General features: G+C 41.2%; 1 protein-coding gene across 3 annotated transcripts in view; it reads left to right on the top strand.

Moving 5' to 3' along the window:
* Nucleotides 1–222: 222 nt before the first annotated feature.
* The window catches only part of DRGX (dorsal root ganglia homeobox), a 41,458-nt gene continuing 14,607 nt past the window's right edge, over nt 223–27,073 (top strand). Inside the window, exons 1-6 of one of the 3 annotated variants that reach the window (XM_088459782.1) lie at nt 223–591; nt 1,278–1,327; nt 4,042–4,139; nt 6,269–6,370; nt 25,407–25,579; nt 26,461–26,582. In XM_088459782.1, the coding sequence (XP_088315908.1) occupies nt 1,294–1,327; nt 4,042–4,139; nt 6,269–6,370; nt 25,407–25,579; nt 26,461–26,582 (529 nt within the window). In that variant the 5' untranslated portion in view covers nt 223–591; nt 1,278–1,293. Of the gene's footprint in view, nt 592–1,277; nt 1,373–4,038; nt 4,140–6,268; nt 6,371–25,406; nt 25,580–26,460; nt 26,583–27,073 lie in introns of all 3 variants that reach the window. The other 2 variants (XM_088459781.1, XM_088459780.1) reach the window with 2 other exon arrangements.

Raw genomic sequence — 27,073 nt, 5'->3', positions numbered from 1 at the left:
CAGCTCTGCCCTGGAAAGAGGAGGAGGGAGACATTTATATAGTGCTGTGTGCTGAGAGGTGAGGCACTGCACCCCGTGACTCATTAGTGGCACCCAGCAGACCTATCCATGTTACTGGCTGCACACAGCGCAGCTAATAATCCGATTAGGGCCAATTATGGCTGAGATTATAAAGGCAAGTGCTGAGAGGCGAGGCCAGCATCACCAAGCCGCAGACACACTGCTCAGGCTCTCTCCTCAGCACCGGGTGGAGGCGGACAGCTCCCTGATTCATCTCACTCACCCTATTGCTCACTTTACCCTCTCATCACACTCCAATGTACCTAGCTCCTTGCCATTGCTTCACAGGTCATATATTTGTCTTCCCCAGCTAACTCACAGCATTGTCCCCAGTTCTTCCTGACTGCAAGGTCTGCTCTGTGTGATCTCTGATCAAACTCATAACATCCCTGTCTCCTAATAGCCCTCCTACCGCATCATCAGCCTGTCTTCTTATTAGTTCTGAATATACAGCATCGTTTTCCAACCATCCGCTACTCAGGCTACAGAAGAAAGTGAAGGAACTACCAGAGGAAGGGCGTCTAAAGTCAGGTAAATCATGGTGACGATGTGCAGAAACTTACACTTGTGATGAGAGATAGATAGATAGATAGATAGATAGATAGATAGATAGATAGATAGATAGATAGATAGATAGATAGATACTGTAGTAAACTTATTAAAGATCTGTAAATTATGTTTGTTTACTGCATTTGATGTTCTTACATATCTATTATTGGAGTTTCATGACGTTTGTGCATGGTTTTAACATAATTTAATAGAAGTCAAGAAATGTTTTCTACAAATGTCTACAGAGAGATTTTGTCGCAGTTATCACCTATCCATATGGAGTTTAAATAGGTGATTAGAATTGTATCTGACTCGCGAACCTGCTGATTGGGCTTGAGGCCTATTTATTGTACAGACGCTTTTAAAGAAGTGTGTACACATGTATTGTCATTATATGGTATCAGGTTAGTGATAACTCGCAGCAGTCTTTAATCTGGATGTGTTCTCTTTGCACATGTGAGGATTAGTTTGAAGACTAACAAATCGCAAAGTGCATGAATCTATCTATCTATCTATCTATCTATCTATCTATCTATCTATCTATCTATCTATCTATCTATCTATCTATCTATCATATATATGTCTGTGGCACAGCGCCCTGTACATGGCTGCATAGGATACACCAGCCGCTTGGTGGATGTAACATTTCCCACTGGTTTGCTTTGCAGGTGAATATCCAGGCAAATGTTTTACTTCCACTGCCCCCCGCAACTGGAAGGTGAGCACATCCCTGACGCGTTCACATTTGATACCTACAAATACGGTATATTCACAATGATTTCATCTATATGTTAAGTTAGGACTCACACGATGTATGTTCTAATATTTAGCCAAATACTGAATTTTGTTGCAAAAGTTTATGTTGGTTTGTGAAGTGAATGCCAGCTCTAATTTCAATATTATAATGAAACAAAGGGGACGAAATAATAGTTGCTTTGATTTTCCTCAGTGTAACTTTGCTATGTGCAGTAAAATCACAGGACAATCGGGAATCAAACGGAGCTGTCCGGGCGCCAAGGTTTTGACAAATTCTTAATATTACTGCAAAAGAATCTGAACCCTGAATTGTGTGTACCCTAGTGTAACGGTTCAATCCTATATTATTTCTATTATTATTATTATTATTATTATTAATAATAATAATAATAATGATAATAATAATAATAAATGACAAGCTTAATCTTTACACTACTCAGCTAACTGCCACACTCTGATATACAGTATATCATTGCATCTCCTGTAACATCCCCTGTAAATCCATCATAAATTCTGCATAGATATATAGTATTCTAAAGCTTTCTCCAACTGCTAAGCGGGGCACACTAATGTTGCATAAAATATGAAGCAAACCTAGAAAGTCTCCCATTCGTTTCAATAAAAGGCTGGGGGAGGTAAATGGGACTTGTGCAGGGTAAAGCCTGTCTCTCCCACCTGCTCACTGCAGCCTTAGGGCAGATGAGATGGATCTAGCGACACAGATGTTCTCTGTCCAGGGCTGGGTCCCATCCACACAGCTCTAGCACCATCTTTTCCAACACATCAATCTTTCATGTTGTTTTACAAACATCCTGTGGAAAAAAATCCATTAAAAAATATTTTACAACCCTTTTAGTGCCTGAGGGTCAGTAGCAGCAGCAACAGTAGTAGCAGTAGTGCCCAGCTTTTTGGTCCTGAAACAGTTAAATTTGTCATCTGAAATAACAGCATCAACTTCTGCCTCAGGTGCATACATGGGAAATAAACCAAGCTGCTAATTAATAAATACAATCAATTATCGCCTTTAATTAAATACTAAATCTTTTTTATCTGATTTTTTTGAAACACTTTCTGGATGTTGTAGTGCCCCGGGCAGGCAATTCCCACATAAACAGGGGTTTGGCCACAGACACCCTCCTGAAGGCACTTATTCATATGGATTATTCAATTTTACCAAAAGTTATGACTCTTTTATCTCGGTACCGATTAGCTAACAGTATTAGAAATTGCTTACTATAAAGGGCACTTTATAGTTACTGAATAACTAGTAATAGCTACCCGCAGAGATTATGCTCCTATGTTCTAATAGCTACCCGCAGAGATTATGCTCCTATGTTCTTATCCGTTTTGTTATAGTGTTGAACACATCATTTAATAAAAGCGCTCTTCAGTTTGGGCTTTTTTTTTAGTTTTTAATACATATAAGAGCGATTATTTACCAGTAACCCGTGTTTATTAGCTTAGCTTTGTAGCCTAGTCCAAACATCTTTAGTCGGTTAATTCCTACTTCTCGTATTTGTTGACTTCAGTTTGTTGCAGAAATTAAAAAGGAAAAAGTAATCAGTGTTGAGGTCAGATGCTTACAATGGGAAGCTGATAGATAGATAGATAGATAGATAGATAGATAGATAGATAGATAGATAGATAGATAGATAGGTAGGTAGATAGGTAGGTAGATAGATAGATAGGTAGATAGATAGATAGATAGATAGATAGATAGATAGATAGATAGATAGATAGATAGATAGATAGATAGATAGATGATAGATAGATAGATAGACATATATTTTTTCTTATACCTTTTCATGTAAAAGTGGATTTCTATCTGCAGGATTACCTTTGTCCAAGCTTCATACGCAATTTTTGGATTTCTCTTATACTGTATGTAGGTATATATGTGCTGAGTCGCGTTGGGTCAGGGCCCTCATTTGACATTTCTGCAAATGTAGCTGGTTAGGAGTCACAATGTTTGATGCTGTGTTTGAGTTTATTTTATCCACAAATGTTAGAGTCTGTATATTGTGTATGAAGCATATGTTTGATTTTGCGTAAATAGTGATTTTGGTTGGAACGAACCTCCCTTGTATTGGGCCGGACATACTGTATTTGTGTGTGACTACACCCTGCCTTGTCGTCTCACCTTCATAGATAGTTCCCAATATATAACTATGATGATAAAGGAGACTGTGCTGCCAAGCAGGTGCGTCTAAGGTGGCCAGGAGCCGGCCCCCACCTTCACTCAATGATCAACCTGTATTATTTAGTATTTTATATGCTCTACTTTATTCCATAATTACAGATAAATAATCTCAGAATACACTGTGTGATGAAATTTTATACAGAGACTATAACAAGTTAAATCGGATAGTAGGTTACTGTATGGACACTTCCCGGGACGCAAATCCCAGGGACAAATATTTAAAAGCTGCGACTGTCCCAGGGAGAATTGTTTTATGGGGACAAGGCGCGAGGACTGCTGCGATTTGTCTGCGTGATAGGAATCGGCTGGATTCTGTGATTAGTCAGCGTGTTGGGAAAAATCGGCTGGATGCTACGATCTGTCAATGTTGTGAACTCTGCTGGATGCCGCGTTTTGTCAGCGTGTTGTGACATCGGAATGGACGCTGCTGCGATTTTAAACTGTATCTTAGCATCACTGATTTTATTTCTCAGTAGGGTCTCCCCCCTTCGGGGCCCACTCAGCTGCCGAGTTTGATGATGGATTTCTGCGCAGAAAGCAGCGGAGGAACCGGACTACTTTCACTCTGCAACAGGTACAGGAGCCGGACAACAATGTCCATCCATATGTCTGGGCCAGCTGAGTGTATCTCCTGAACTTGCATTTAACATAGTAGTGTGTGTAGTAACATGTAATCTGAGTTGTATTTTCCTGTCCATTTCATATCATCACAAGTGTTCCAATGCAGTGATCTCTGTGATGCAGGGATCTGTACCTTTAACCCTGTAGCATTAAAAGGACTATAACTCCCACCATCCCTATTCATCTATACAACCGGAGTAGATGCATCCTGTCAGATTTGGTTTAGGGGGCATTTATATAACATGTATGAATGCAGTAATATAATGATAAATAAAGGACAGAGCAAAAAAGGAAAATTGGAAAGACCCAAAATTAATTTAAATTCAATATGCAGCACTAATTCATTTATAGGTTGTGTCTATCAATCTACTGAGCAACCTATTTAAGATTGGTTCTCCCATTCAAGCAGATGGGCAGAGGAATTTATATCTTTAAATGGTATATATTACTAATTTAGACCAGAGAAAACTAAAAGCCAATACTTTCTCAGCTACAGAGAAAAAAGACAACCTACTGCAAAGCCAATATTCTTTCAGTGACAGAAAAAAAAATACATTAATTAAAAAAATTATATATATATATATATATATATATATATATATATATATATACTTCTGAGACATGATTAAAAATAGTGCAAATAATTATCTGTGAAATCAATAATTGAAAACAAGGTCTCATTGCAAACTTTATGTGGTTTAAATAAGAGTTATTCATTGTCGTTTATCAATCTACAAATTGAAATATTGCACTTAACATATTGTTCTTGCCATTTTCAAAATAAATGAGGCTAGAATTAGATGTGTTTTTATGTTCTTTTATATATTTATATATTTTTATGTGCTTTTATATATTTATAAATTTTTATGTGCTTTTATATATTTCATAATTGCTTCCAACATGTAAAGTGCTGGAATATATCATGTGTTAGTTTTCTTCTGAAATATCTCACTCTCACATTTGAAACCATAAGTGTCTTGTAATAATTCAGACATACATTTGAGCTGATCTGTGAATATATAAATTTATTGTTACATTAATATACTGCTAGACTGAAAAAACACAGGTCCATATACTTCAAATTTTCCTAATAGTATACACATTTAAAAAAACAAAAACACAGCAAAAAGAAAAAACAACGACCATACCTTTACATGTATAGATATTACTACAGCTATGCGAGATAGTCTATTTTAGTCCACTCACATGTGCACATAATATGCATAGATACTATGGATCACAGATTAGGCAATATGTGAAGTACTGGATGGTTGTCGGCCCATTAGGAAAATAATTATAAGAACCCATATAACACCCACAATTAATATGCAAATAATATACAGTAATTTACCTATATACACCATTTATGCAATGTAAACACCTATAGGTTGTATTTAAGAATTTTGGCATTCAAATCATCGGATTACTTAGTTATATTATAACTAATAATACAATCCCCTCCTTTTCTTTATAAAAAAAAAACATTTGGCCTAAAGCCTAGTGAGTTGTGTCTCAAAGGACTTTTAATATCCTTTAATAATAATTAAAACAAGGAATAACATTATCCTATATTGATTCACATATATGCAACAGACATATTTCATGAAATAAATTAGTGCTTTAATAGTGACAGGACTGGTATTCAACTGAACATCCTCTGGAAGACCATCAGACATGACTGAGCCTTAGACTACAATACAGTACATCACTTAGAATTATTTCAGTGGGAGCAATTGCATTGTTAGTCTAATGGATTAGCGAATGTCTTTCAGAAGGTATTGTGATGATAGTCCATGAAACCCAAGAGTTCTCTACATTAGGTATTTCACATGATTTTCTTAAGGCACTGAACCATTATATTCTTCCTTGTTGATATCTAAGAGTAGCTGAGCAACAGTAATACGATGTAGAGCAGCCAGAATAATGAAGAAAAATTCGATAGATTTTATGCGCCTCGTTAAAACCCACCCCTTGTGCCTGGCATCTTCCCTACCAATAACACCCGCTTTGTTTCGCTTTTAAATCTCCTTGTAATTAGCAATGAGAAGTTCACCCTGCTGATACCTGTCTGTTTCTCTCCAGCTGGAAGCATTAGAAGCTGTGTTCGCTCAGACTCACTATCCTGATGTGTTTACCAGAGAAGAACTCGCCATGAAGATTAATCTAACTGAAGCCAGGGTACAGGTAAGCCACCTGAGGTGTCGGCATTGATTAAACAGAGTGATATGGTTGTAGCAGGATGTGACTTTTATTTATGCATTTATTTATTTTTTGAAAGTGGGGTCATTCAACTTACTCAGTTGTTGAAGTTTAGATGGCGCAGGAATGATATTCTGCATTATAGCAGCAAAAGACTTTCAGTAATAAGCAAATAAACACGTAAAACCTTTTATAAATGTATGACACAAGTACAAATCAGTTATTTTTTTATGAAAAAGCATAACACAGTAATAAACAACAGTGATAAATAATAATAAAAAATATCCCCTCCTTTTGCTTTGTATCATGTATGATTACTCAATGACCCAAAGCAACCGATTACAAATTGGTTTAGTTGTCCAACTTGTACTAGATCAGTTGAAAGCTAGGTGCTGGTGCACTATGTTAGTGAATATCCACCAGGTTTTATATTGCATCCACATTTTGGTTCCTGTCAGCATTCCTTCTCCTTCTTTGCTTTAATATAGTCCTGTATGCTACATCACATATTTAAATGGTGAAATATTAGCAAATTGTTTAAGTCAAATATAATCTATATAACCAAGGTACTTGAAGCAGCTTCTGATTCCTTACAACCCCACTTGCTTACTTCGATGTGCAGATGAAGGACTATTAGCAGTACCTAGAACCTGCTGTAATTCATGTGGAGTTCGAGCTTTTAGCTTCGTCGCACTGGTGGAGAGGCACTCACTCTAGAAACCTTAATAAACAGACTCAAGGCTTACCTGTTTGCTCACACATTTCATCAATGCCCCTTTAGTTCCTTAAAAAAGAAAATAAAAAGAAGATACAACCCAAATGGTTAACTCTCTTTTTTGTAGTTTATTAATACTTATGTTCATTTTAAATATTTTTTCTTTTTCAAATGCAAATGTAAAGCACTTTGCGGGAGATGTATCAAATATTGGAGAGATAAGGTGGAGAGAGATAAAGTACCAAATGCTGTGTTTGAAAAATGACAGAAGCTGATTGGTTCTTACTTCATTTGAGTCCTTTTAGGGTAAAAATGCTTTATAAATAACATTATTATTATTATTATTATTATTATCATTATTATTAGGTTTGTAAAACTTTAACACAAGTGATGATTATTGCCTATAGGCACTATTAAAACTCAGACATATATTAATTCCGATCAGAACACAGAGAAAGGTGATAAGAAAATACTGCAAGCGATTAGTTGACCCGTCTGCCCGTGCGCATCTGCCGCTCACTCAGGAAACAATGTACTGTAGACTAGGGCTAAGGCTAAGATATTGGGAAATCTGGCTATGCATTCTTCTCCTTAATGACATGTTGGTGTGACACTGTTGCCTGTTGTGCTAGCAGAAAATACATGGTGGCACAAGAATGAATGATACCTGGGTTTGCAGCATTTTATGCGGCTTTAAGACATTTTGGTTCTGCTTCAAACTGTGAAAATTTGTCAGAATGATCACAAAATGGTTGTCTGACGGAGCATATTGTTATAAAGTTCTTATTACATATTTTAAATACCTTGAACTTTTAATTTCGGTGACTGCACACTTCTGCCGTTCCCATCAGTCACAGTATAAATTGTAGGATTTGCTCCGGTCTGCTTCTTATACATGTGAGCAGCGTAGCCATGCTGTATGCGAGGCCAATGATATTGCTCCGGCCTGCTTCTTATACATGTGAGCAGCGTAGCCATGCTGTATGCGAGGCCAATGATATTGCTCCGGCCTGCTTCTTATACATGTGAGCAGCGTAGCCATGCTATATGCGAGGCCAATGATATTGCTCCGGCCTGCTTCTTATACATGTGAGCAGCGTAGCCATGCTATATGCGAGGCCAATGATATTGCTCCGGCCTGCTTCTTATACATGTGAGCAGCATAGCCATGCTGTATGCGAGGCCAATGATATTGCTCCAGCCTGCTTCTTATACATGTGAGCAGCGTAGCCATGCTATATGCGAGGCCAATGTTATTGCTCCGGCCTGCTTCTTATACATGTGAGCATGCTTATCCATGCTATATGCGAGGCCAATGATATTGCTCCGGCCTGCTTCTTATACAAGTGAGCATGCTTATCCATGCTATATGCGAGGCCAATGATATTGCTCCGGCCTGCTTCTTATACATGTGAGCAGCGTAGCCATGCTGTATGCGAGGCCAATGATATTGCTCCGGCCTGCTTCTTATACATGTGAGCAGCGTAGCCATGCTGTGTGCGAGGCCAATGATATTGCTTCGGCCTGCTTCTTATACATGTGAGCAGCGTAGCCATGCTGTATGCGAGGCCAATGATATTGCTCCGGCCTGCTTCTTATACATGTGAGCAGCGTAGCCATGCTATATGCGAGGCCAATGATATTGCTCCGGCCTGCTTCTTATACATGTGAGCAGCGTAGCCATGCTATATGCGAGGCCAATGATATTGCTCCAGCCTGCTTCTTATACATGTGAGCAGCATAGCCATGCTATATGCGAGGCCAATGATATTGCTCCGACCTGCTTCTTATCCATATGAGCAGCGTAGCCATGCTATATGCGAGGCCAATGATATTGCTCCGGCCTGCTTCTTATACATGTGAGCAGCGTAGCCATGCTGTATGCGAGGCCAATGACATTGCTCCGGCCTGCTTCTTATCCATATGAGCAGCGTAGCCATGCTATATGCGAGGCCAATGATATTGCTCCGGCCTGCTTCTTATACATGTGAGCAGCGTAGCCATGCTATATGCGAGGCCAATGATATTGCTCCGGCCTGCTTCTTATACATGTGAGCAGCGTAGCCATGCTGTATGCGAGGCCAATGACATTGCTCCGGCCTGCTTCTTATCCATATGGGCAGCTTAGCCATGCTATATGCGAGGCCAATGATATTGCTCCGGCCTGCTTCTTATACATGTGAGCAGCGTAGCCATGCTATATGCGAGTCCAATGATATTGCTCCGGCCTGCTTCTTATACCTGTGAGCAGCGTAGCCATGCTGTATGCGAGGCCAATGATATTGCTCCGGCCTGCTTCTTATACATGTGAGCAGTGTAGCCATGCTGTATGCGAGGCCAATGATATTGCTCCGGCCTGCTTCTTATACATGTGAGCAGTGTAGCCATGCTGTATGCGAGGCCAATGATATTGCTCCGGCCTGCTTCTTATACATGTGAGCATGCTTATCCATATGAGCAGCGTAGCCATGCTATATGCGAGGCCAATGATATTGCTCCGGCCTGCTTCTTATACATGTGAGCATGCTTATCCATATGAGCAGCGTAGCCATGCTATATGCGAGGCCAATGATATTGCTCCGGCCTGCTTCTTATACATGTGAGCATGCTTATCCATATGAGCAGCGTAGCCATGCTGTATGCGAGGCCAATGATATTGCTCCGGCCTGCTTCTTATTAGGGATGTGCAGAGCCTGCACATCCCTACTTCTTATACATGTGAGCAGCGTAGCCATGCTGTATGCGAGGCCAATGATATTGCTCCGGCCTGCTTCTTATACATGTGAGCAGCGTAGCCATGCTATATGCGAGGCCAATGATATTGCTCCGGCCTGCTTCTTATACATGTGAGCAGCGTAGCCATGCTGTATGCGAGGCCAATGATATTGCTCCGGCCTGCTTCTTATACATGTGAGCAGCGTAGCCATGCTGTATGCGAGGCCAATGATATTGCTCCGGCCTGCTTCTTATACATGTGAGCAGCGTAGCCATGCTATATGCGAGGCCAATGATATTGCTCCGGCCTGCTTCTTATACATGTGAGCAGTGTAGCCATGCTGTATGCGAGGCCAATGATATTGCTCCGGCCTGCTTCTTATACTTGTGAGCAGCGTAGCCATGCTATATGCGAGGCCAATGATATTGCTCCAGCCTGCTTCTTATACATGTGAGCAGCATAGCCATGCTGTATGCGAGGCCAATGATATTGCTCCGGCCTGCTTCTTATACCTGTGAGCAGCGTAGCCATGCTGTATGCGAGGCCAATGATATTGCTCCGGCCTGCTTCTTATACATGTGAGCAGTGTAGCCATGCTGTATGCGAGGCCAATGATATTGCTCCGGCCTGCTTCTTATACATGTGAGCAGTGTAGCCATGCTGTATGCAAGGCCAATGATATTGCTCCGGCCTGCTTCTTATACATGTGAGCATGCTTATCCATATGAGCAGCGTAGCCATGCTATATGCGAGGCCAATGATATTGCTCCGGCCTGCTTCTTATACATGTGAGCATGCTTATCCATATGAGCAGCGTAGCCATGCTATATGCGAGGCCAATGATATTGCTCCGGCCTGCTTCTTATCCATATGAGCAGCGTAGCCATGCTGTATGCGAGGCCAATGATATTGCTCCGGCCTGCTTCTTATACATGTGAGCAGCGTAGCCATGCTGTATGCGAGGCCAATGTTATTGCTCCGGCCTGCTTCTTATACATGTGAGCAGCGTAGCCATGCTGTATGCGAGGCCAATGATATTGCTCCGGCCTGCTTCTTATACCTGTGAGCAGTGTAGCCATGCTATATGCGAGGCCAATGTTATTGCTCCGGCCTGCTTCTTATACATGTGAGCAGCGTAGCCATGCTATATGCGAGGCCAATGATATTGCTCCGGCCTGCTTCTTATACATGTGAGCAGCGTAGCCATGCTGTATGCGAGGCCAATGATATTGCTCCGGCCTGCTTCTTATACATGTGAGCAGCGTAGCCATGCTGTATGCGAGGCCAATGATATTGCTCCTGCCTGCTTCTTATACATGTGAGCAGCGTAGCCATGCTGTATGCGAGGCCAATGATATTGCTCCGGCCTGCTTCTTATACATGTGAGCAGCGTAGCCATGCTATATGCGAGGCCAATGTTATTGCTCCGGCCTGCTTCTTATACATGTGAGCAGCGTAGCCATGCTATATGCGAGGCCAATGTTATTGCTCCGGCCTGCTTCTTATACATGTGAGGAGCGTAGCCAAGCTGTATGCGAGGCCAATGTTATTGCTCCGGCCTGCTTCTTATACATGTGAGCAGCGTAGCCATGCTGTATGCGAGGCCAATGATATTGCTCCGGCCTGCTTCTTATACATGTGAGCAGCGTAGCCATGCTGTATGCGAGGCCAATGTTATTGCTCCGGCCTGCTTCTTATACATGTGAGCAGTGTAGCCATGCTGTATGCGAGGCCAATGTTATTGATGCCTTCCTGATTACCATAGTGGTTTGCTTTTATAGCATTCCGCTTAGAAGGATGGAAAAGTAATGATAATAATACCTGGGAGAACCATGACAATTCATATCAGGGGTCAGCACTGAGAGAGATCTATGGTGTGGTGCAGAGCTGAAGACAAGTCCATTTGCGGAGTGCATCTTGCGAATGCGTCGGAGCCTAGTGTACGCATTGATGGCAATGCAGAGTCGCACGCAATTCAGTTGCATCTCTACTTATGTCTGAAGGGGCGTAACCAATTAGTATCAGGGCTATCGCATGTAAGCTAAGTTCAGTGAGGGTGCGTCTGTAGAATTGTGGTGTGTACAGAGTTGTGCTTGCTCGTAAATACGCCTGTTGTCAGATGTATCTGTTATAGGTAAGTCATGTGCGAACTGATGATGATGATAGGTATGAAACAGGTGCATGAATGGGACCACTCCGGTCATAGAGTAAAGCATTTAGGCCCTCATTCAGAGGCGGTCGCAAGAAGCGATCACTCTCTCTGAATGAGAGCGGCCGCTTCTTTTTTTTAGTACGGCCTCCTGGTTGCTAGCTAAGCTGTGGGTTACCACCAACATCTTAGCGACCGACCAGGGTGATGGTCGCGATGGTCAAGACCATCGTGACCATCAGGGCTTGCGACAAGACCCTAAGGTTGGGTCTCGGCAAGCGCAAGCCCCAGGGAGCTTCCTGCTCTGTTCGAGTGGGAAGCTCCCCATTGACATCAGCGTCCGGGAATGCCTCCGTTTGGCCGGCCACCCCCCCTGCCCACCTCCCGAACGGGGCGAACTGTCAATCACCATCGACAGCTCGCCCCCTTTGGTGCGAGACCCGTAGCGATGGAGCGCCCGTCGCTAGCCGGGTCTCGCGCATGCGCACGTCGGAGCCGGCTCCGGCGTGCGCATGCACAGTGGCCTAACCTAGACCCACTCGCGAGCGCGGGGCTGAATCAGGCCCTTATAGTTCCTTGCAGGCAATATGGGAATCAGGCCCTTATAGTTCCTTGCAGGCAATATGGGAATCAGGCCCTTATAGTTCCTTGCAGGCAATATGGGAATCAGGCCCTTATAGTTCCTTGCAGGCAATATGGGAATCAGGCCCTTATAGTTCCTTGCAGGCAATATGGGAATCAGGCCCTTATAGTTCCTTGCAGGCAATATGGGAATCAGGCCCTTATAGTTCCTTGCAGGCAATATGGGAATCAGGCCCTTATAGTTCCTTGCAGGCAATATGGGAATCAGGCCCTTATAGTTCCTTGCAGGCAATATGGGAATCAGGCCCTTATAGTTCCTTGCAGGCAATATGGGAATCAGGCCCTTATAGTTCCTTGCAGGCAATATGGGTTCAACTCTGCATCAGCTCCTTGTTCCAGCTGAGGCTAAACACATGTTCATTCAAACATAAAGGCATTGTGCGCCATTCTCAAATACATATTTAAATATGTTCATACTTTCAAAGATCTGGTGATGTAGGACAGAGCATTTGCACTTAAGCACATTTATTATAGTTTTGTTTACTAGGAAAACAATAATTTTCTTATGTTTAATTGATCAGATGCAGCTGCATATGTTATAGTGATTATTCTGTCTTGTACACATGGAAACCAATAAAGACATCCACAGTGTATTGTGCTCCGGGCAGCTTCCAGGAAAGTATTGTTCATACTTGCAGCAGTATCTCTTGACCAATTCAATTCTGAATGATGTTGTGATATTGTGATCTTGCATTCGCAGTGTGCTGTCGTTATGGCCATTCTGACACCATTACCCCTGCACATTGGAGGTTTTAGATAGGTTGGCTGTATTTCCCCTTCGTACTAAGGACTTGGAAGTGACGTGAGTGAGGGCGGAAGTGCAGTTCCTGCCCATGACAGCCAGATAAAGAAGTACTTTGTTCCCACTAAAACAAGTTTGTTGTCCGCTCGCCACGCTTCGGGCACGGTGGCTCGCTGCGCTCGCCGCATGGTTATATTCCCCCTCTATGCCCACTTGGATGGCAGGGAATGATGCTGGACACTGGCTGATGACGTCAGGGTCCTCTCCGTGAAGGGGATTTAGACATTACCGTTTTAGATATGCCCCAGCACAGAGTATCCATCTCTGCAGATTTCCCTGGGTGCACCGCCTTAAGGAATATGCTGTGCACAGCATGTTTAGAAAACAGTGGCAGTTTTATTTTTCCATTTGAGGCAGAGGTCCTATAGAAACCCTAAGCCTAGCCCTAACCCATAAAATCATCAAAAAACCATATGCCAACAATTTAGTGTCGACATGTTAAATGTCAACCTTTTGAACGTGTTGACCATTTAACCATGTCAACTCAAATACATGTTCACATATTGTTGGTTGACCTAATGACTATGTCGACATTCACAATGTGTCGACCTTCTGAATGTTGACCTACCTTTTTACTGTTGACCAGTTGACCGAATACCATATAATGCCAGTATACAGAACGTTATATGTAATGTGGCTGTTGTGTTGGCAAATGCAGCAAGGCTTAGACTAAAATAAATCTTGGACAAAACTAGAACCTGTCTGTAATGTTTATTGCAATGCATCTTGGGAACTGGACAACAGTGGGTGGTGCTTACCAAAGAGGTAATTTCAGGTAATGAAAAACCTCAATGAAAGTTATGATTGTTTGCAGATAAATCTACAGCTGATGTTGTAGCTGAACATGTTCAGAATATAAATTGCTTAACTCTGATCATTCGATTTGCAGACAACACAGCAATACAACTATTTCAAAGTACTGGCAATCTAATTAAACTATCATATTTCTTTTAAATTAAGATCTTAAGTGCTAATAGTACGATGGTAAACAAAACAGTCCACATTCATGTAGTGGTAGCTATCGGAATTTGCACTTGTGTTATTGCAGTTTCTCATGATATTTACAAAGTCAAACAACGCATAAAGGTATCTAGTTGCTAGACTAGGTTGCGGTCATATTAGTATGAGTCCGATAGCAGACATTGTGGGAGTCCACTGTAAGTCAGGGGGAAGCTAACCTCTACATTCAGCATCATTTATCTGTTCATGCTGCAGCCATATACTATGAAAGCTCATTTGTTATCCATCTAGATGCAATCACCAAAAGCGCTGCAGTGATGACACATCTAATTAAGACATTATAGTGTTTATGCAGGCCTTCACATCACTCCCAAGTAAGCAATCTAGAATGGCATCTGAAAGGAATAAAAAAAAAAAAAGTACAGTCATCTCTCTGGTTGGACTTAACTTAAGCCAGGTGGCTTATACAATGTATAGTGACATATATAAGATACAAGAGTTGGGTATGAGATACCGGCGGTCGGGATGCCGCTGGTCAGAATACTGGTATTTCAACGTTCGGCATCCTGCACGCCGGGAGGCTGACTACATTCCAAGATAGAAATATGAATATGTTGAACATGCAGCATGTTTGGTTGAAATTGCAAATATATAGCAAGAGCATTACATAAAGCTAATGGTATGATTATCTAAGGATTATGGAATTCTTTTATTTAAGATTTTTAGGTACAGACAAATCTTTAGGTATAGTCAGATTTTTGCTACAATTAGATCTTTAGGTACAGCCAGATCTTTGGTACAGACAAATCTTTAGGTACAGCCAGATCTTTGGTACAGACAAATCTTTAGGTACAGCCAGATCTTTGGTACAGACAAATCTTTAGGTACAGCCAGATCTTTGGTACAGACAAATCTTTAGGTACAGCCAGATCTTTGGTACAGACAAATCTTTAGGTAAAGTCAGATTTTTGCTACAATTAGATCTTTAGGTACAGCCAGATCTTTGGTACAGTCAGATCTTTAGTATATGCAGTCAGCTCTTTGGTATATACAGTCAGATCTTTGATAAGGTCAGACCTTTAGGTACAGTCAGATATTTGATATAGTCAGATCTTTGGTACATGTAGTCAGATCTGCACTCAGGACTGCACAAAATTGTCTGTATATTCCCCTCCCCTCCTCAGACACAATCCTGACATCAGTTCAGAGAGCATATTTGGCCACGGAGAGCAAATGAAGGCTATCTGTCACTTTCACCGTGCACTTTAATAACATCAACATAATGTGGAATATTAGATTAGCTTGATTAATCGGTCATCCATAATTAACTAGTGATAATGTTCTACACTAATTTGTCCGCGTCTCTAAGGTACTGGATTGCATCAGAGAACATCCATTTCCTTGCACTGGAAAAAAAAGGGAGTGAGAAAGAGAGAGAGAGAGAGAGAGAGAGAGAGAGAGAGAGAGAGAGGAAAAGAGTGAGAGAGAGAGAGAGAGAGAGAGAGGAAAAGAGAGAGAGCGAGACCGTGAGAGAAAAACGAGAGAGACTCTCTGAATTCAAGTCCTGTGATATTTACCAGTATACTAGGTTAGGGACAATGTCTATATATTAGTTCTGTCTCATAGTTATATGCAATTTTTGAACAGACCATTGATGCTAAAATGAGAAATCCATTTAAATGACAGAATATGAGCCTTTTCCATCTTTTAAAAGTTAACAACATTATCCCCATTTATGGTTCTAAATAGTTTTTGTAGCCAAATTGAGCACAACATAACAGAACATAACATCACCTACATGAGTGTTATTTACATTCAGTAACATTATGATCGTCTTGTTTGTGAACAGGAAAATAATAATTTCTGACTGTGCATTGGTATTCTTATTCAACATGATGTTCTGTATGATTCTATGTAAATAAAATTTACTATACCGTTTCTTTTTAAAGGACTTACATAAAGGATACACAGAAGAGGGCTTATCCAGAATTAGTGGTGATGGAAATATGTAATTATTGAAGTCCGGTTCATATTAAATCTTTATCCTAGTAACATCTAATTTAGATTGATGTTGTTATGTACATTGGGACTGGCCTGTGCTCACAGTGTATAATTTAAGGCAATTGTGTGTATATTGAAGTGTACTTGTTTTGTGTCTCTAGTCACCGTTTCGGAGTGAGACAAATAATTGAAGAGGACTTTTTCCCAGTCATACTGCTCCTTTCATGTCTTCTCACAACTAAGTGAGATGAATAGGACAATTAGTGGCCTAGGGGGTGGTGTTATAAGGGTGTTTCTGGCTCCCTTAGAACATACACTACCACCAGCACAACATCTTCAATTAGGAGAATAGTGCTGTATCAGTATTGTGTTACTCACCGTTTTTATTATAAACAGTGGCCATTCACTGCTACAGTACTTGGTACAGTTTAGCTTTAAATGGGAATCAAGTCATAGTTCTTAAGTAACAGTAAAGGGCACAAGCACAGAAAATAATTAATTAAATAAATTATATAACAGCAAATTCCACTCCTAGTAGATTAATGCAAATATGAAGATACATTTTAATATACAGTAGGTTGGCATATGTTTTACTAAGCAGAAAAAACCTTAAATTAAATGTTTGATTTATAAAAAGTACTTATTTTACATTTAATCAGCTATGGTCATGAAGTGACCTAGAACACTTACCAGTGAAAGCTTAGAGGACATGCATAGTTTGACATCTGGAACTTAAAAGAGTCCATACACTCTGAAACATGACAGCTGATGTCAGGTCATTGTTCTGAAATCATAGTGTGCAAGGGACAAAACAGCCACGCTCCCTGATAATAATCCTCTTGATATCATGAGGGTAATTATTGGACATGTTGGAAAATACAGTCATAAGATGATGACCGATAGCTCCTATTGACCTGAATTGCCCCGTGTCTGGCCATTTTGAGACTCATCCCCTAGTAGTAGAAAAAAAATTTTCTATCAATTCCAGAAGGGGAAAGGCACGTGCTGGGTATGTGTGAGGACAGGGAGGAGGGGTGGCAGATACAGGACCCTCTCACCCATTCAATGATGATTAATGGACAGAAGATAACAGCTTCATGTTGTCAAACAAAACCCTAAATGGGGAAATGAACGAGTTTCTCCCAAGCCCGCCAGTGCAAAGTCATTAAAATATGATAATGAAAAATAACTCAATTAAAGAGCCTTCCAGCTCTGACCTTCTCTCAATTAACAGACAAAGCTTTTGCACAAGTGACCTAAATTTAGACTAAAGATTCTCATTACTCAGCGATTGCCGATGCGTGGGATTAAAGGCTACTTAAATATAATAAAGAGAATCATTAATTACTGATAACTAATAAACACCCATACATTCAACAAACAGAAAGGCGGTGACTCGGTAACCCCTTCACTGCTGGACTGAGCAATTGTTACTGGTAAACTGTGCAATGTTGTATATGGATAAAGTAGCATTCATTTTATATATACAGTCACCTTAGATTTTATAGCATCTGTGTTGTGACTTGTCCAAAGTGATTTGTGCTGACACTGGATCAAACTAGGGTTAGATGCTTCAGATGTGGCCTACAGTCACAATATACTCTCCTTTACAAAGGCTGCAAATGGTGTCTGGCTACCTGTGGCTATTGAGATCTGCAGTTCAACAACACTTGTTAAGCTGTACAACTTGATATCAATATGAAAGACATACAGCTCTGCTGACATCATTAAATGTTTACATTTTTCAAGAGTTGTGTATATGGTGCATACATCATGCTATAGCTATAGCAAGCTATGAAATATATGTAACAGATACACATTACTTTGCATGTCAAAGATGAAAAGAATTGAAGTCACACTGCTCTATGTCACACGCCCCTGCAGGACACACATGTGAGTCTTTACAGAAAACATGACTTTGTGTGTTCAATGGGTACGTTGCACTGGAGAGTGGTAAAACCACAAACACAGAAACATTTTAGTTATACAAACTAATGTGAGCCTGCATGCCATGTGCTGACGGAGTCATTACTGGGAGACAGGCCAGTGGAATCTGTACAGTACATTGTTATAAATCTGGCAATCATTTATTTATTATTTAATAGAAACCATCTTATATAAGGAATAATATCCCCATGCTGCAGATTCTAAGTATGTAAGAAGTCACTTCAGTATTCTGTGATTACACAAATATTCCATTAAGATCTACATATGTCTTATACTACTTGTTAGGTCAGTAATAGGCGACATGACAGACATCACTGACCACTCACTGTTCCCTGATATGCTCCTCAGACGTCTCTGACCTCCTCTTACCACAGACTTCTCCCATTTGTCCTCAGCCACCAACTTGCTTCAGAATGTGTCCCTCATACATGGGAGTGCTGAGGGGGATGGGGTACTAATTACTTGCTCCACTCTTTGGCACACTAGGATTTGGCCATGCCCATCCATTGCTCACAACGTCCATGCTCATACCCCAAAGCCACCCAAACCTTACAAAATACCCTTCAGACTTCCACAAATCAAACCCTCCATTTACCCTACATATGTGGTCATCTCTGAGTAGATATGGAAATCCACATTTACAGTGTATCCAAACAATAATGGCCACTTTACGTGCAGCTCTGAATCAGCCTGTGTGTGTATCCTCCAAATACTTGTATCAAATGTTTGGAAATAAACTCACATACAGTAGATCAGGTGTATTCAAAGCATTCTGAAACTTCTTAATCTTTTTCCCAGGTTAGGAGAACAATCGTTCAATATGGACGCACAGAAAAAAAATAATGCTGGGTACACACTATACGATACATCGTACGATATATTGTTCTGACACAGATCAGAATTATATATATAGTATACATTGTATAGTGTGTGCGCCTGATCCGTGGTTCACGACATTCGTTCATTGCATCGTCCCTTGAGCTGATAGTGTATTCTGTGTTTGTACAATACATTTAATCTAGACATTATGTCTTGTCACCTGGGCCAGGTGAGTTGAAAGTAAAAATGTAATCTCTATCTGACCTCAGTAATCTAGAATGGTTGTGGTCTTTGGTGTTCAATAAAAAAGTAATGCAATTCATAGTGCAATCTATGGTACAATTGTCTGTAACCCAGCACAAATAAAAGCTTCCACTCACCAATCAGATGTGTCCAGAATGCTATTCTCAATTATTCATCAAGTTGTGAATGTTTTTAAGAGTTACACAATCATTTGGTATATCACTTACATTTTATATCGTACATATAGTGTGGATGCCCAATCTGTCGTTCATTGAATCGTCCTATCTACTGTGCTTCACATCAGTTGGGGTGATTCCACAGCCGACACAGTGTTGTTACATGCAAAATGTAATGATACATTGCGCCATCGTATGTGGGAACGTGTAATGTGTATGGCGACACAATGTATCATTACATCAAGTCGCCACATCGCTGGCTCATACTGTCGTTTAGGTGTGTACCTGGCTTTATTCTCTACTTTAAAATATGTTGATTTTCACCCATGGTACTTGTTTTATAAGAGCTGAGGCTACTGGTGGAGCTTAGTGGTTCAAAAATCAGAGAACAAGTTAGAGATGGTGGCTGCATGTAAAGACTCGCTGGGCCACTGGTTCCCATTACTGCATTATGATTATGTCCAAGAAGGATTACTTTGTTTAACTATTTATCATTTTAATGGCCTCTTCCATCTAAATGTGCAGTTTGCATGGCATGGTAATGAGAGTGAATAGTTTTTTTTAGATGAAAACTTTAGCTTTTGTTGAGAGAAATAACAATCTAATTACAATTAGTTCCTTACTGCATATAATACCCAATCAATAAGAATTATTTTTTATCCACAAGTGTAAATCCGCAGTATGAATGCTGTGTTGTTATGTGTTATCATGCACCTACTTTTGCACAATTGAACATGATTTTGCAGGGAAGTGCATTGATTTGCATGGAAGGAATGAGGCATTGGTGGGGGAGCAAAAGTTTGGGCTGGTAGATGGGAAGAGTTGGGTGGATGAATGGCATTCCATGCTACGTAGTGTAGGAATACCTAGTTTTGCACTGATGTACAGAAAAAAGATCACATTTTTCATTTTTAACGCAATATTATAATGAATTGGATACTTGGTATATCCGAAAATCAGCTGTCTCCGTGATGTTCTTCACTGCTGCATACCCGCAGCAGTGAAGATTAGTACTGCCAAGTTGGTTCACTCATGTGCGACCTCCGGCGGAAGGAGACGGATGGGGCGGGCCAAATGCATCCCTCTTCACAACCCAGGACTCCTTCCCATAGGAAGGAGCTGCTGTCCGGGAACAAACGCCAGCTGACAACAGCGTAAGTTCCCGCAGTCAAACTCCGAAAATAGGAAATTAGAAAAGTTTAAATGAAGAAAAAGGGTGATCTGAGATGCAGTATCCAAAACTATGAAGTGGGTGTTGCACACATAAAGAATTATTGTGGGTCTCCAGTTATTGTTGTCTGTAAATGACCATTAATAAGAAAGATCCTGCTTGTTCTCAAAATTCAGTTTATGTGCTATTAATTGTCACTAATCATACCACCTTCATCCATAGTACCAAAAATACAATATTATGAAACAATCGCACTTGTCATTGAAACAAAAATCAGTATTTTGTTGTGAGCATAAAATCAAGGTAAATGTTTGTTTTTTTCCATTTGTCCTCCTACATAAATTTCCTTTCTATCACTCATAATAACTATTACTGTTTAAAGCTAAATAGAGGTTAACTTGATTCAGCAATCGTTTTGGGTTTTGGCAGTACTTACAACATATATTGCACTTTTACAAAGTCTCACATATATTTATCAGCTTTCTATTGCAGGAATTTAATTTTAATGGACAGAAGACATTACTGCAGTTTGTGAAACCCTTGTTAGCATATAGATTGGTCTTCAACTAATTCTGCTTCCTGCTGTGTGTCCTTTCTCTGTACAGTGCTTTGTGTGTTACAAATGTTTCTCAGACAAATAGAGGGCTCAAGCACAGTTTTGGATACATTTAGTAAGCAGTGCTTTCCAAAGCCGCAACGTCTTTGACAGTTTTGCTGCTGGATTTAAGAGTTTTGTATTTAATATTATTGGCCCTGTAAAAACAGTGGCCATTTCTTCAGAAGACACTGTTGCTTTGAAAAGTGCTGCTTAGTATATATGGAATGGTATTGAAATTCTGGCGGCTGTATTAACCGCCAGTTCAAATACCGACTGTGGGTGCCCGTCAGGATGAAGATCCCAACTGGGGCAGGTAAGTACTATTACCCTCCCCTGCTCCCCCCCCTTAACCCTAACCCTCCCTTAGGGGTGCCTAACCCTAAACTCCCAAGGTGGTGCCTAACCCTAAGTCTCCCTGGGGAGCCCTAATCTTAACCCCCACTTCCTGCACCCTAAACCTAACCCTCCCAGGGGTGTTCCTAACTCTAACCTCCCCCCAGTGGCACCTAACCCTAACCCTCCCTTCCCCTAGCCTAACCCTAACCCTCCCCGGGGGGTGCCTAACCCTCCCCCCACGCGGCTATCACTAAGGGCGCCCCAGACTTACCTCGTTCGGTCCGGCGTCCTTCTGTGTTCCGGCATCGGGATTAAGATAGGCGTCTTCATTTGAACGCCTATTTTAAATCCCCCATCGGACATTAGCCGCCAGGATTTTGACCGGCCGCATCGCGGCCGCCGGTCATTTAACTACATGCCGTATATTTATATATACCCCTTGGTCGCAAAATGGGCATAATTTTCTCTACAAAAGCATGCAATAATAGCACATCTACGCTCATACACATGTTGAAATGTGGCTCCATATCACCAGCAAATTCATCAGGATTAAGCCAAATATGTCACAAACAGATGTGTCCTCATACCCCTAGCCTCAATATGCCATGAGGCGCAAGACACCTGAGCATTGTAGCATCTTTTTCGCACGAATGTGCATCTTAATCCTTAGTCATAATGCATCAAAATGGCTTCATGAGACTGCACTGATTATTTCATATGCGACACTTGTATATCTGTGTGCGACTGAGTTTAAATCTGCATATAAAACACAATGGAACTTGGCGTAAAAAAGAAAAACGCTGCTGCTGCAGTGTAGCGCCTTGTATACAGAATCAGACTCAGTTGCACACAGATATACAAGTGGTGTAAATAAAATGAATTAGTACAGTGAAGCGGTTTTGTCATGCGAAAAACAACTTGCCCATGCCGAATCACACAGGATGTGGCATGCTGAGAAGGACTGTTTGGAGCGACTGCGAAAATAGTGTATGAGGACACATTCGTACACTTAACCATTTGATTGGCTTGCAAAATATGCATTCTTTATTAAGTATCAATAAAACTTTAAAGACCTCTTGAATACACAGTAGAAAAACAACCCATCTTGGGTCTGATTTTTTTTTTTTTTTTTTTTTAAATCTACACATAATGTATGTTTGCATAATATATGTCTAAAAGCACCTATCAGAATCAATGGCAATCAGACAATTATAAGCTGGTCGCAGGCGACTACCATTATTGGCAGTGCATGTGTCCCTGACCACCCGCATGAAATACAGCTGTTTCACATGTATATGTGTCTGGTTGCCGTCCTGCATGTGTTTGCAATTGTGCGACCATATCTTTACTATACATAGCCTTGTATCCGGACTATAGAGAGATAGTTAAAAGATCGACAATGTCTAGATAGACTGTCTAACCAAAATGTCGACACAGCAAATGTTGACATGGACGAAGGTTGACAGGTAGAAATGGTCGACAGGGCCAAAAGGTCAAAACAAAAATGGTCGACACACAAATGGCCAACACTTTTTTGGGGGGTTTAGGGTTAGAGTTGGCACTTACCGTATGGTTATGCCCCGATGGTTAGGGTTAAGCACCAGGAGTGAGGGTTAGGCACTACCCCGACGGTTAGGGTTAGGCACTAGAAGAAATAGTTAGGGTCAGGCACTTAACCCGGTGGTTACAGTTAGGCACCAGGAGAGAGAGTTGGGGGTAGGCACCAAAGGAAAGGTTAGGGCGAAGATCAGGGCTAGAATGATTAAACATGTGTCGACCATTTTCAAGCCGCCCTTTTGATCCTGTCAGCCATTTGTCCCTAACGACCTCCGATGCTGACATTTACTGCATTGACCTTTTTTCCCGTCGATTTTTTTTTGCCCCTGTCAACTTATTGCCTGCCTAACATCTGGTTTCGACCTTGTCAACCTTGTCAACCTTTTAACTGTCTATCTTTTATACCAGAATCACTTGGCCTACGTTACAATACCCTCTTTCCCCCATAATGCCTCTCCAGGTGTAAGCAAGTGTAAGTGCCAGAATCATGCAAGCCTGCATAGGCGCATATGCATTCATCCAAGTTCTGGGCAAGTGCAATGTGATTTCACGCAAGATGTGTGGCTCAAACTATCGTAGTGCTTACTCTGTATCAGCCATTATATATTCATATATTGATAAAGTAAAAATTATAAACATGCTTTTTTCTAGATACAGAAATATACTACTGACTCAGTAATTGTAGTAAGTTCTAAAGCCTTTCTGCATATGCCTAGTTTGTTTTGTATTGTGCAGTAAGGAGTATGATTACTTAAGGTTGATTTTAATTGTTTTTGATCGATTTAAAATCTATCAAAATCGATCAACATCGATGTTGTGTTTCTGAGCTCTGGGGTCTATTTACTAAGCAGTGTTAGGAGACAGAGTGAAAAGTGATAAGAAAGTGATAAGGTGCCAGCCAATCAGCTCCCAACTGTCATTTCACAGGCTGTGTTTGAAAAATAACAGTTGGGAGCTGATTGGCTGGCACCTTATCACTTTCTTATCACTTTTCACTCTGGGCCTAATTCAGACCCGGTCGCAAGCGCTGGGCGCTCGCACCCGGGTCAATGGTGGCCCACAGCGAATGCGCACGACGGAGCCGGCTCTGTTGTGCGCATGCGCGAGACCCGGCTAGCGACGGGCACTCCGTCGCTCCAGGTCTCGCAACAAAGGGGGCGAGCTGTCGATGTTGAGTGACAGCTCGCCCCCTTTGGTGGGGGGGCAGGGGGGTGGCTGCCCAAATGGAGGCGTTCCCATGAGAACGCCTGTCGTTTGGGGGCGGCCCCACTGACATCACATGTGATGTCAGTGGAGAGATTTCGGCTCTGTTAGAGCCAAAATCTCTCTGGGGCTTGCGGCCACGAGACCCTACCACAAGGGTCTCGTAGCAAGCCTGATGGTCGCGATGGTCTTGACCATCGCGACCATCATCATGACCGCTTGCTGTAGCTGTGGGTGGTCATCCACAGCTATGCGAGCGTCCAGGAGGCCGTTCTAAAAAAAAAAAAAACCCGGCCCTGATTCAGAGCGAGCACTCTGTCAGAGCGACCGGGTCTGAATCAGGCCCTCTGTCTCCTAACACTGCTTAGTAAATAGACCCCCAAATCACATATTCACTAATACTTAAAAAAACTAAATCAAAAAGTGTGTATTAGTAAATGTATTATTTAGCCCCAGAAACACTACATCAATGTTGATCGATTTTTAAATCGATCAAAATTGATTAAAATCGACCTTCAGTAACTATACCCCTAAGTATATACAAAAAAACTGCAGTGAGTACATACTAGTGTCCTATGCACAGCTGATATGTTATATAGTTAGTACATCTTAATAAGGCACGTTTTCATTAAATTCAACTTTGCAGATGTTCTAATTGCGTTGATCCAGTGGGAGGTGAACCAAAACCTCCAGAGTGACAGGTGCCAAGTTATCCTCACAGGAGGGAAACATTCTTTCCTGACCTTGGATCAATCATTCACATAATGTTCTTTAGCGATTAAAGCTACAAGCCTTGGAACCCTTTCCAGTTATCCTATGTCCTCTTACGGTGCTGTGCTCAAAGCTGTTTGCTGTGTCTTATACAATAACAATGCAAAGCTTGCACCACATGCAGTTACCCCTGGTTTCATGTATCCCAGCAGGAGAGATGAAATGTGTAATTACTTTGTAGGTTATTACAATGCTCTCCTCTCTCTTCCCTGCAGGTCTGGTTCCAGAATCGCCGGGCAAAGTGGAGAAAAACTGAAAGGGGCAGCTTTGAACAGGACGGATCCAAAGAAAGTGCTGCAGAGGTGACATCTCCCACCAGAAACCTTACTTCCCCTTCTACAGGGGAACCTGCCAGGGGCAAAAAGGAAAACCTGGATGCACAACAGAGGTAAAGGGCTAAAAGGAACAAAATTGCTAATATTAAGGCTCTTGTGGGCCGCCCTTTCTTGATGTTTAATTTCTCTTTACTGGCATATGCCTTGTTTATTTAAGGTAAGTACAGATGTGTCCACATACATCTATCCTCCATGCGCTACAAGTCACACATAACGTGGGAGCTCTGTGTTACTTGGTAGCAACTTTTTACCTTCAAATATGTCTTATTGGCACAGCGATGCAAATATCTAGCACAAGCAGCTTCTGCTGATTAAAATGATATGCGGCATGCCTATGTTCTGTGTGCGACTGGGTGTGCAACTGCATGCGAAATGCTATGTTACAGTGTTACAGCCACTGACACTGTAACGTAGCATTTCACATGCAGTTACACTCGCAGTCGCTCACAGAACATAGGAATGTTGCATACCATTTTAATCAGCAGAAACTGTTTGTGCTATCTATTCCCATCGCTATACGAATAAGATGCATTTGAAGGTAAAAAGTGCACAAAATTATGCTCTATGCTAACAAGTCACGCCATGGCATGAAGCGACTAGAAGGGCTGTATAGCACACCAGGAGGCTAGATGTATGTGGACACACCTGTACTTTAACAATACTCCTATTACACACCAAGAAGATTCTGGGAATCTTTCCTTAATAGTTCAGTGTAAGAAATTGTGCAAACTGGAATATCTACAAACAGTTTATTGCTGTGAAATAAGTATCTGTAGACGTGGGGCAGAGTAATTTGGTAGGTATACTTTATGGAATCTAATTCAAATGGTGAATGTGTCTTTATTGTGTTAGAATGAGTAAACTTCCACTATTCACAGGTCTCCTACATGTGACAAGTGATCGTCTATCTATTTTCTTTCCATGTTACACATAGGTGTTTATCCCATGACAGAACAGTGGCTACAGCAACATCATTCTTTCCATCCTGTTTGCCTGGAGCTCTCATAAACACTGCCAGCTACGCCCAAGCTCTGTCGCATGTAGCCTCTCTGAAAGGTAAGTACTCTAACAGTACTCCTAATATATAGCACAAGAATCTGGGGAGTAACATCTTATAATGGTTATTTTACTACAAAGAACTGCTGCAAAATGATGCAGTGAAAATATGACACTCTATTTAATATACTGTATAACCATAGGATATCACCATTATGGAGAGTAGCGGAGAAACTACTTTGTGTTACTTTTCTTTCTTTTTTTAAAATTTGATCTGCCAGTTATGTTTTCTCCATGTATACAGTGTAAACCATGGAAGATGACAGGGCTCAAAAATTAGAAATACTAGCATTCAATAGAGCAGATTTCCTTCTGTTTCCAAGGACCAAATAGAGAACGGTGCTTTCAGTGCCAGACATGCACTTGGCCGCTATCAGCAGAACAATTTACCTGCTGACATTCTGTAAAACAGCTTTCAACACACTAACAGTAAAATCATGTTACATGGATCAGATAAAGCAAATCGATACGTTGTTGTATTTATCTCCAGA

The sequence above is a fragment of the Taudactylus pleione genome, unplaced genomic scaffold (assembly GCF_031769625.1).
Source record: "Taudactylus pleione unplaced genomic scaffold, aTauple2 ptg000935l, whole genome shotgun sequence".
NCBI classification, from domain to species: Eukaryota; Metazoa; Chordata; class Amphibia; order Anura; family Myobatrachidae; genus Taudactylus; species Taudactylus pleione.
Note: the sequence above shows the minus strand (reverse complement) of the source record. Positions and strands in the feature narration are given on the sequence as shown.